The sequence below is a fragment of the Aquarana catesbeiana genome, linkage group LG01, assembly GCF_042186555.1.
Source record: "Aquarana catesbeiana isolate 2022-GZ linkage group LG01, ASM4218655v1, whole genome shotgun sequence".
In the NCBI taxonomy this organism is placed as follows: Eukaryota; Metazoa; Chordata; class Amphibia; order Anura; family Ranidae; genus Aquarana; species Aquarana catesbeiana.
The window spans coordinates 229,785,071-229,797,513 of NC_133324.1; the positions used below are offsets into that span (position 1 = coordinate 229,785,071).

At 40.8% G+C, this 12,443-nt stretch overlaps 1 protein-coding gene across 6 annotated transcripts in view; it reads left to right on the plus strand.

Annotated features, from left to right (window-relative positions):
* Positions 1 to 12,443, plus strand: part of NOS1 (nitric oxide synthase 1) — a 445,094-nt gene that overhangs the window by 341,592 nt on the left and 91,059 nt on the right. For 5 of the 6 annotated variants that reach the window (XM_073625687.1, XM_073625734.1, XM_073625696.1 and 2 more), the window contains one exon: positions 5,400 to 5,505. In XM_073625687.1, the coding sequence (XP_073481788.1) occupies positions 5,400 to 5,505 (106 nt within the window). The remainder of the gene's footprint in view (positions 1 to 5,399; positions 5,506 to 12,443) is intronic. The other variant, XM_073625724.1, reaches the window with a different exon arrangement.

A 12,443-nucleotide genomic window follows, 5' to 3' on the forward strand; every position in this document is an offset into this window, starting at 1 on the left:
AGCTGAGGGTAAAGGTTATGGACTGGCCAAGCAAATCTCCAGACTTAAACCCTATTGAGCACCTGTGGGGCATCCTCAAACGGAGGGTGGAGGAGCGCAAGTTCTCTAACATCCACCAGCTCTGTGATGTCATCATGGAGGAGTGGAAGAGGACTCCAGTGGCAACCTGTGAAGCTCTGGTGAACTCCATGCCCAAGAGGGTTAAGGCAGTGCTGAAAAATAATGGTGGTCACACAAAATATTGACACCTTGGGCCCAATTTGGACATTTTCACTTAGGGGTGTACTCACTTTTGTTGCCAGCAGTTTAGACATTAATGGCTGCATGTTGAGTTATTTTGAGGGGACAGCAAATTTACACTGTTATACAAACTGTACACTCACTACTTTACATTGTAGCAAAGTAAAGCAGGGACTCCTAGCAGGGACTGAGCCACTAAGAGCAAGACACCAAGTGTAACCAATCCATACTGCACCTATACTGCACTCTATACTGCACTTATTTCAAACCTAGACTGCACCTTTACCAATCCTATACCACATTATACCAAATCTTTACCACATCTGAACAGCATCTACCTTGCACCTTTGCCGAGACTACACTGTACTTATACTGTATGCAAGTAACTGGGGCTGTCATTAAGTGCACCAACACTCCTAAACGAGAGCCTGCAAAAGAACATCCCTCCCACAATAATTATTCTGCAAACCCCCTTTGCTTCCCTGCCCTCTCCGATATCATCCTCCTTTTCTTTTGGACAGTGCATACCCAGTCAGTCTAGGACTAGCATTGCCGCCCTAAATGCGCTCTGCCAGTTTAGTTTCCGGCACTGAAAAGATGAAACTGTACTACTGCTCACTGGTGCACTTGAGGTTGCCGTGCTACTGTTTATGCTGATCTAGATGCCAAATGTAATTTTATATCCAGTCCCTACTGTTATTCACTTTGTATGACAAATTGTGTTATTACCTTTGTTAATCTGATTCATGCTTGCCTAGTTACCAACCATACCAGGTGACAATATATTAATTTTGGCTATACTTTGTTTGGTGCCTGTTTTCTTGGATATAGCACTAATATTGGGTACTAAGTATTACTTTCAGTGATTCCTGTGATGTTGTATGTTTATACACTCAACCTGGTGTGTCAGAGGGGATGAGGTTCTTGAGAAGGTCGAGAGAATAAAGTAAAAAAACAAAGGACCCATAATATCCAGCGGCTCCTACAGGGGTAGCGCTACATTATTTAGAATTGGAACACCCTTTTTTCACTTGCTATTTGCACATTGCATGTTGTCATAGTCTGTCCGGTCCTTCTAATAATATGGGGCTTACTATGTATGTGTGCATTGCTCACTGTATGGGAAAAGCATATCTTCACTGAGGCTAGCTTACCCACTTCTGTAAAACACACAAACAACAGTATATTGAAAAGTGCTTGTTTATAGAGAAGCAGGACACTGATAAGGCAGCACACAGCAATTCTTATATGTCAAAATGGCTTGCTAGGAGGTCAGTACCATGAGCCATAAGTTAATAGTGTACAAAATACGACATGATTTGTTACCAAAAATTGCCATTCACTATTTTACTAATACTGTAACATTAAAGAAAAAATAAGGCCCCATTCGCACCATAATACAGTGCACTGCAACACATAGGTTTTTGTGCATTTAAGCGCATTGTGTAAGCAGCCCATTCAGCGCACCTCAATGTATGAAAATATAGGTATTTCTTTGTCAGTGCATCCTGTTGCAAATATATAGTGTTTTGCCCTGCGTTTTAATATTTTAATATTACCTTTATTTTATTTAAAAGACTAACTTTAGAAATATTTTAAACATTTTGCATTATTCACAAATAATCTTTATTTTAAAAATAGGCATTTTTTTAAATGTAGAAAACAGAAAAATAGTAGCTTTAAAAGTTGGTAAAAAATAAAGGGATAGCATATTTTGAGTATATATTTTCCCAAATAACATTAAATAACAATAAAATATTGTGCATGGTTTCTTTAACATTTTTAAGTTGCAATTTTTCATATTGCCTAAATAATCTAAAAAATGAAGAATACAATTCAAACAATAAAGCTAAAATACACTCAAAACGCATAGGAAATATTCAATTTAAAGTTCTGCAAAGCGTTTAAAGTCTTTAAAAAAAATCTATAACCACTGTCTATTTACAAATCTATTCCTGCTGAACAAAATTGGCTAATTTTGCTTGTGCCTCTGGAACAGAGTGGAGTCAGGTTTTTATAAATTCTCATCAATATTCTAGTAGAGACAAAGAATGTAGCAAAATGAAAAATGATATTCTATTCTATTTTTAAAAAAAAAAAAAAGTGAGGAATGGGTTGTTGTACAGGCATCAGCACTTTATACAGAAAAAGAAAATGACTCCTGCGCACAAGTGGTCAACCAGACAGATGGTAAAACGACACAGGCCTTGCTGCCCTCAAGGGGGAATCCTAGCAGACAAAGAAATAAAAAGAGAGAGGGGCGCACCGGCCATGTTCATTATCTTTTGTAAAATATTTATTGAATAAAATGATAAAAGAAATTACTCACAAGCAGTTGTAAAACCAGGTGCCGTAAAAATCAAACAGCGACTATCAGCAAGCGGTTATAATGATGAGCGAAGCCTTCCAAAGGTCTTAGAGGAACATACAGGCATCACTACCAGCTAACGCGTTTCGAAGGGCACGTCCCTTCTTCATCAGAGCTCTCATCATAGCTTGGCATTGGTCCTGTGAGCAGAAGTAGGTCTATTACCCTATTTATGCTTCCAGGTTGGCACCAGGAAGACCCTTTTTCCTATGAAATGGTTATAACCTGTGTCAAGTTATTTTAAAGAGACAAGACATGAGGTTATAGGTTCATGGACAGCTATACATCTTTATTAAACTATTTACTCTTTCCAACTCATTCACAAACATTAAAGAAATATAAACAGTTGGAACTATAAAGTTTGGGCTTTAAGGTAGGCTTAGATAAATGAGTTTGTGGAAAAAAAAAGCCAAGCTGTGTGGTCAGTGGGACAATTATTTTTTTTTTCTGGGTGCTATTTCTTTATGGTGTTTTTTTGGATGGCAACAAGATAGCTTTATAGATGAATGACAGGGAGTTGAATTCTTCAGAAGTCCTAGGGTAAGCATAATATGTAAAGGCTTACCTCTGTGGCATTTTTTACTAGATACCTGTTTTTAAAAACTTGGCATTCCCCACTGTTTGGCATTCTTCCCACCATTGCCCTCTAATCTGCAGCAAGCTGGCAGCTTGAGAAGTCGTCTTGTTTCACATATATGCGGTGTGGAAAATGCAGCGAATCCTGAGCGTTTCCCGCAAGACACTGAAATTGCACTGTATTTATGTGATCGGCCACCGGTGTCAATGTTAAATGAATGACACACCAAAACAGATTGCAAAACACAGTGTGATTGCAAGAATCAGATTGCGTGGGTGTGAACACCCATGTGATCCGATTCTAATACGGCAAAAAAAAAGATGCCTGCTCCTTTTTTGTGGGGTGCAAACTGAGCCCATACAAAATGAATGGGCTCAAATTGCACTGCAAAGAATTGCATGTGATTTGATTTGGAATGCTCTGTGATTCCTATCCAAAACACATGTGGTGTCCCACACCACATATATTGTATGTGAACCCAGCCTAAAGACTTTCATGAGCCCAACTATTTTGATGCAAACATTGCAGAGCAGAAGGTGGTTACCCAGAAATCAGTGGCAACTGATGCTCAAAATATTTGGGGGGGGGGGGGGGGCGCAGACAAACTGAAAAATTCTGAAAAAAAAAATTAATGGAAGCCTCACTGTGCCATTAATTGCAGCCACTGTGCCCAACAATTGCAGCCACTGTGCCCCTCAATTGCAGCCACTGTGCCCCTCAATTGCAGCAACTGTGCCCATTAATTGCAACCTCACTGTGTCCATCAATTGCAACCACTGTGCCCATTAATTGCAACCACTGTGCCCATCATTTGCAACGACTGTGCCTATCAACTGCAACCTCACTGTGTCCATCAATTGCAACCATTGTTCCCATGAATAGCAGCCACTGTGCCCACCCATTGGAGCCACTATGCCCATCAATAGCAGCCACTGTGCCCATCCATTGCAGCAACTGTGCCCATATATAGCAGGCACTGTGCCCATCCATTGCAGCCACTGTGCCCATCAATAGCAGCCGCTGTGCCCATTCATTGCAGCCACTGTGCCCATCCATTGCAGCAACTGTGCCCATCAATAGCAGCCACTGTGCCCATCCATTGCAGCCACTGTGACCCCCCCCCCCGGCAGCATTTAATGAGTACCCCCCGCTCTCCCGCTCGTTGTCTGACCGGCACTTACCCCATCTTGGTGGTGGGTCAGGCAGCGAGTGACGGCGGCGAGCTGTGGGTCAGGCTTTTTTCTTCCTGCTAGGCATCTAATAGGATTGCCTGTCCTTTCAGCCAATCAGGTGACAGGTATCAGACCCGCGTTTTCTGATTGGCGAAGAGGCGGTTTAGTGATAGAAAAGTGAATATTAATTTGCTTTTCTAACACATCTGGGTGGGCTCCAATGCTCTGCGCTCCGAGTCCACCCTATTTTGAAGCCTATAAGAGCCTATGGCTCTAATCAGGTGCTTAAAGAAAACACCCCCGCCGCTGTAATTCACGTGCCTGGCGTCCTAAAAGGGGCTGGACGCCTAAATAGCGGGTGTCCATGGCAGCCATGAATCCATGATACATATGGGAGTGGAGTGATAGAGGGGGTGGTGTCTGCATGCCCTTAATGGATGGGCCGCCACTGACAGAAATGTTCTGAGCAGCAGGCAGCCACATGTTTAACAAAGGGCATGTGGTACTACACTAATCTCCCTACACCTGCAGAATAAAAACGACTTGAATTTTCCTTGAAAGAATATGTGCACTCATGCTTTGCAGGCCTCACCATGCTAATAATATAATAATATACTTACCTTTCCAAATTTCCTCTAGAGATCTTCACTGTCTGCCCTGTCTATCTCCATGCAAACTTTCTTGACACCTCAATAGCAGGTCCATCACCAGGTTGACATGTTGCATAAGGGCCTTCTAATTAACTGAACAATGTGTGCAGGGGGGAGAGGTCCCATCAGATTTTTATAAGAAAGACTGTCCAGTGCCATGTGTAGAAAATGATCCGCATGGGGAGGGGCGGCCCACTAAGGATGACTGCTCTGCGAGAGTACCTACTCTTTAAATGGAACGTTCCTAAAGACTTGTGTGACTCAAATTGAAAATGTCTAGCACAGCAGTTTGGTTTCTATGCATATGTATTTACAGTGGTTAATATTACACTTTAATGAGTTACATTAAATATAAATTCAGATGATTTAGGTGCACTATGTTTGTCTTTTAGAAGATTGCAGAAATCAGCAGGAAATGACCCAGTCCTAAATGATGTATGGAGGAATAACAACAACATGCCTGTGGTCCTGAACAATCCATACCTGGAATGTGATCAGGTACGTCAAAACATTGCTGATTAAGCCAACCTGTTGTCTTACCATATCACCCTTAGCAGCTTGTGTGCTTGTCATATTAGATCGGATTGTCAGAAGATGTGCCTTTACAATCTCTGGATTTGTCATGTATTAATTATTCAGTGCGGCCATCCTGAGGGTGAATTGTCATTGAGTATTGACTAAAAGCCCAGTCTGCTAGGATTTTCCTTGCTTCCCATCACACGATTGATGTATAAAACCATAATATACCTCAGAGATGTGTCAAAATAAACCTATTTAGATTCATCTTTCAAAATCTAGTGCATACATAGTGTAAAATATACTGATTAGGTTAGTCTACAAGGCAGTTTAGAGAAGGATTAGATTAGAGAAAAAAGAAAAATGTTCTTATACAGTTCTCATTAGGACATTTTTGCATTTGTAAAATATCTGATTTAAAAAGGTACCATCAGTTCTTGTTCCCATAATATCCACAAGCATTTTAGATACATTTTTCCATACAGTATGCAGGGAGGCGCTCTAATCAGGGGACTTAAATTGGTATTTATTTCCAAAACTATGGGGTTGATTTACTAAAGGCGAATAGACTGTGCAGTTGCCTTCTGCAAGTGCAGTTGCTCCAGAGCTTAGTAAATGAGGTAAGGCCTCAATTTGCAAAGAGAACCCAATCACATGCAAGGAAAATAGAAAATATTGCATTTTTGCTTGTATATGATTGGATGATGGAATTCAGCATGCTCATTTATTAAGCTCTGGAGCAAGTGCACAGTGCAAATGCACTTTTCAAAGTGCACAGTCTATTTGCCTTTAGTAAATCAACCCCGATATGTACTATATGTATGTATGTATGCATAGGTGTGCGCAGCCTATTGCATTAGGGTGTGTACCCCAAAGCGCAAACACAAATCACTTTCTCTGCAGCCTCAGCCACACGGGGAGTGAATGAATGGCAAGTGCTCTGTGCTAAGCAGCTTCCTGTTCATTCACAAACTGAAGCACAGCAAACACAGTTTACTATGCTTCAGTTATGAATGAACACAGTGAGCGAGTGTGTTCACAGTGTTCATTTAGAAATGGAAGGGGCCAGTAAATTCCATAATTACTAGCCCCTTCCCCTGCTCTCCATCCTGAATATACCCCGCAGCCAGGGGGGAAGAAAGGAGGGAAGCTAACAGCACTGCGGGGCTGGGGGACCAACAAAGGGGGGGGGGCTGTGCAGTAGGGGGAATCGGCACCACACATAGTGATTAGGGTGTGCCCAGGCACACACCCCTGCACACACCTATGTATGTATGTATTGCAGCTAACAAATTATTAGATGTGGTTGCTGCATCAGTTTTCTTTTCTTTGGGGTTTTTCCCTCTATTTTCATTAAATGATCTGGCCAGAAACACACCTCTTGTATTACTAAGACACAACTCTGGAGGAATGATAAAAGGAAGTACAGCAGACAGCAGAATTGTCAGTCTGGGGGGAAGGGATGGTTAAATATATTAGTAGATTTAGATATACTAATAACTTGAAAGCAAACTCCAGCTCACATTTGATATTCAGTTACAGCAAACAGTTTTTTTTCCCTTTTGGGATCAAGGTTTTGCATGAATAATTAAAAGCTGATAACTTTGATCACCACTGCCAGTGTTAAGTGCTTTGCCTCATCCATGTAAACTGATACATTCTGCTGGAGAGCTTGAGCTTATGAAACACAACAGACTTGCTGGCTGGATCATCAGATAAGAATAGAAAAAAGCATAAAAAAGAAAACTAATACAGCCATTACATCTAAGAATTGGTAAGCTGCAATATAATAAATATTTGCTTTTGGGTTTAATATTTCTTTAACCTCTTGGTGCTGAGCGCACACAAATATGCGGCCTCTCGGCAGTTGGGCCTTGGCACCAAGGGACCGTATTTTTGTGTGCATTAGTGCAAATAGAGCGGCGCCAAGAGCACACGTCCTGTGTGTTCCTGGCACAGTTACTGGCGGCAAACAGAAAGCTAACAATTGCCACTTGCGATCAGGAGCTTTCTAATCATGTGGCCACTGTGACAGCGAGTCATGGCGGTCACATGACAAAAGCCTGCCTCCCTGCATCCTAAGCCCCTTAAGGGGGTTAAAGTGGAAGGATTTTTAATGCAGAAAAGAGATACTATGATTTTTCTGCATTAAAGTTCAGCTCAGTGTACAGTTTTGGCAATGCCAAGATGAAGGAACTCCCCCACATGCTAGGAGTGTCATCATTTTGGTTTGGTCAATGAAAAGATTTGTACCCAGAAGAAGATTGGAAGAAGATGTCAGCAGCCAGCAGGGAGTAGCAAAGATAAGTATAGTTCCGCTTTAAAGTAGAACTAAAGGCAAAGATGTTTTTTTCCATTTTGGATAGAGAAAGGGAGAGTCATAAATCCTATTTTTTTCTATTATTTATATTTTGAGTCCCATTGGGGAGATTTCCTTTCACTTTCTGTCCCATAGCTAAAAACAGAAAGTGAGGGGAAATCCCTCCAAAGTGAAGAAATCCCTGGTTGTCCCATTTCCTTATTTTGTGCTCTGGTGAGAAAAAAAATTGTGATTTTCTTTCATTTTATCGTTCGGTGATAACAGTAAACAGAACAAATAGTGAGGGCGAATCTCTCTAATGGGGACACAGACAGCAATAAAAACTTGACAGTTGTTCTAAACCTTCTCTACTCAAGAAAAAGTTTGCCTTTAGTTATACTTGAACCACTTGCCAACCACCCACCGCAAATGTATTGCAGCAAGGTGGATCGGCTGCGCAAATCGCCGTACCGGTACGGCGATTCATGCACTAGATTTCGGGGGCCAGCGGGGGGACCAATCAGTGGGTCTGGCGGATTCGATGTCCACCGGCCGCCCGCGATTGTTCCCACGCAGAGACAGAACGAGGATCTGCGGAAGTAAACAAGGCAGATCTCCGTTCTGTCAGGGGATAACACCGAGATCTGTTTTCCTGCTAAGCAGGAAGACGGATCTGTGTGATTCCTCAGTCACACAATCTCCCATACAGTTAGAAAACACAAACAGGGAACACATTTAACCCCTTGATCACCCCTGATGTTAACCCCTTCCCTGCCAGTGTCATTAGTACAATGTCAGTGCATATTTTTAGCACTGATCACTGTAATAATGTCACTGGTTCCCAAAAAAGTGTCAAAAATGTCAGTTAGGTGTCCGATCTGTCCCCTGCAATGTCGCAGTCCCGCTAAAAATCACTGATCGTCGCCATTACTTGTAAAAAAATAAAAAATAAATAAAAATGCCATAACTCTATACCCTATTTTGTAGGCGCCATAACTTTTGCGCAAACCAATCAATATACGCTTATTTGGATTTTTTTACCAAAAATATGTAGAAGAATACATATTGGCCTAAACTGATGAATTCATTTGTTTTTTTTTTCTATATATATATATATTTTGGATATGTATTATAGCAGAAAGTAAAAAAAAAAAATATTTTTTTTTTCAAAATTGTCGGTCTTTTTTTGTTTATAGCGCAAAAAAGTAAAAAACGCAGAGGTGAGCAAATACCACCAAAAGAAAGCTCTATTTGTGGGAAAAAAATATGTCTTGTTTAAAGTAACGCAGTGCTGTATCGCAAAAAATGGCCTGGTCATTAAGGGGGTAAATCCTTCCGGTGCTGAAGTGGTTAAATATAAAAATTCAGGGCAAGGCACCACAAATGCAACATACAAGACTTTTTTCAATACAGCTTAGTGTGTTGCATTGTTGTAAATATATGCCACGTGGAGCTTATTTACTAGATAAGCAAAGGCTTCTCATTTTGTAAAGTGAATGTTAGTTAAAAAAAATAATAATTGTGTATTAATGTCTTAAAAAACATATTTCTATATGTAGTTTGTAATTGAGGCAGCCATATTGTTTTCACTACACATGCAGGATGTGCTTCCTACTTTCCAGTGCCTTACTGCTCCTTCTTACAATGCAAGGCTGCGGGGTTGATTTACAAAATTTGTATAAGCTGTCCACTTTGCAAAGTAAATTATAGTGAATAAGCTGACCCTATCTTCATGTTTAATCATCACGTGAAGAGAAACGGGATTTTTTTTTCCCATTGCTACCACTACCTTCAACAATGAAATCCAATAACAGCTGAAAATTATAGACACGTGGCTGAAATTAAGGATCTCTATGGCAAATAACGTGGTAAACATAGCAAATTGAACCTTTTTCTACTTATATGTTAAATTGTGCCAGTTAGTTTCCATAACTGGCTTTACAGCTACACACAAAGTTCATTGTGTGGCCTGAAATAGAAGATACATGAAGCGAGACGTGAAACGGAGAGGTTTCCCAGGGGTGCCTGGGATTTCCTACAGCTATTCCAGCACATGCAGATTATGGGATTCCCCTGGCACATTTAGCTGGTATTTTTCTCCCATTAGTCTTCAGGGTCAACCTAATCCATTTTGCTAATGTCCGCAGTGCCACCCCCCACACACACACACACACTCACATTAATCTGCTTTTAACTTAGATTTCTGACATAAATGCAGGATTTCCCTTCAAGCTTGCTGCTGATCCACACTGAAATGCCCATCCCCCTGGAAGCAGAATGAATTCCTAATCTCTTATATGACGGTCCCATTTTGTGTCATCTTCTAGAGAGCGGTCTTTTGGGTTCACAGCAAGTTCTGTGAATAGATTGAATGTAAAGTACACTAAACATGTCTCTGCCAGCATTTAAAGGGCGACTGTAACCATATTTCCTAAACTGATTTATGTGAAGAATGGTTTTAATATTATTCACAAACATATAAAAAATTAAAAAGATTATCAGGTAAGAAGATTTAAAATTAAGATGGTATAATGGGGGTGATATTTTCCAATACTCACTAATCCTACAGAAAAAAAAAGAATAAAGCCAACTGTCATTGTGTTGCCTCCGATGGTAGCTCATACATAGCAAGTTATAAAAAGTCAAGTGTCTACATTTTTTGTCCATGTATGGGAGATTTACTTACATATTTCTGAATAATGCGTGACGCTTTTTCACATATAAGTTTCTTTTTTTTGTTGCTTTGTTATAGTGAGCCCTTAAAGTACATGCTCACTAAAAGGTTCCAGAGTGCTGAGTGGGTGCTAGGGAGGGGGCTGAAGGAATTTCTAAGTACTTTAAATACAATTTTGGGGATGACATTTTTGCATCATCACATGCTATCTGTCTATTTGTCTGTTTATTTACCTGAATTTTAAGCAAAAACATATTAAAAGGCAATGTCATATTTATGCACAACCAAAAAAGACCAAAGCCTTGGGTGGCAGGGCTGTCGGTGACACATTTCTGTGTATAGTTAAAGAGGAGCTCCAGGCTCCTTAAGAAAAAAATTAAAGTCAGCAGCTACAAATACTGTAGCTGCTAGCTTTTAATGTACAGTATGGACACTTATCCAGGGATCCCGTAATGTTGGCACCCAAACCTGATTCTTCAATCGGCTTCGGGTGCAGGCACCAGCATCTGTAGTAAAGAAAACAGGAAGTGAAGTCTTACAGCTTCCTACTTTCCTACTGTGCACAAGGAGCCGGAAATGTTGTAGATCGCCAATTGGCAATCTTACTCAGAAGTGGGAGCTGGAACCTTTCAAACCAAGGTACCCACTCCCCCTCAAACAGTGCAAATATGGCAGTGGAGGGTGCAAACAAGCTGAGCTTCCCCTTTTGGGTGGAGATCCGCTGGTTCCAGGCTGCTGCCATTCCCAAAGATTTCTTATCCTGGTTATCCCACCAGATTTTTTGTATATTTGCTGTTGGGATAGTGTGCATGTTGTTCAACCAGACTGAGTCAGTACACCTAGAATCAAACTGCTAGCAGAGTAGATTGACAGTGTGGCAGCTCCTCTAGGTGTATTGGAACAGAGAGGACAAACATATAGCTTTCATCATCTGTCTCCAATCACAAGTATGCCTTGGGTGGATATGATATCAGCCATGTGAGTGTAATACTAATGCCACTTACACACGATCGAGATTTTGGTCTGAAAAAGATATGATGGCTTTTCCGACGGGATTCCGCTCAAGCTTGCCTTGCATACACACGGTCACACAAAAATTCTCTGAACTTTCGACCGTCAAGAACGCGGTGACGTATAACACCACGACAAGCCGAGAAAATTACGTTCAATGCTTCCAAGCATGCATCGAATTGTTTCCAAGCATGCGTAGGAATTTTGCACGTCGGAATTGCTACAGACGATCGCATTTTCAGATATGAACTTTTTCCAACCGAAAAATTGAGAACATGCTCTCAATCTTTTGCTGGCTGGAATTCGGCCAGCAAAAATCCAATGGAGCATACAAACGGTCGCATTTTCCAACCAAAAGCTCTCATCGGTCTTTTGCTGGCCGAATTTCCGATCGTGTGTACACGGCATTAGGCTAGACCAGCAACTGGGGTGACAGGTGGCATGAGGGAAGGATGGAGGGGAGAGAGAAAGTTTAAGCCTGGCCCTACAAGCAAGTCTTTGTTATTTCTAATATAACTGTGCCACTTAGCAGTGGGTGTTCATTCTTTTCTAACCATTCCAAATTACATAGGAAGGACTATTTAAAAACGGAGCCACTGTTAATTTCAATTATACAATTATTTGCTTGAGAAAATAAAAAAACATAAACTACCTGTACATGCTTTAATGTCTGAAGCATACATAGGTTCAATTTAAATAAATTGTTATTTTGGTAAAATAAGCTAAATGACAGAACGTAGCAGATTATTAGTATCTACCATACATGGTCTCATCTTTAGAAGCAAGCACAAAAGTGCACAGTGTGGTGGATTTACTAAAGACAAATAGACTGTGCACTTTGCAAGTGCGGTCACATTCATTTTCCCCAGAGCCTAGTAAATGTGGTGAAGCTTGACTTTGTAAAGAATACCCAGTCAGGTGCAAGGAAAATAAAAA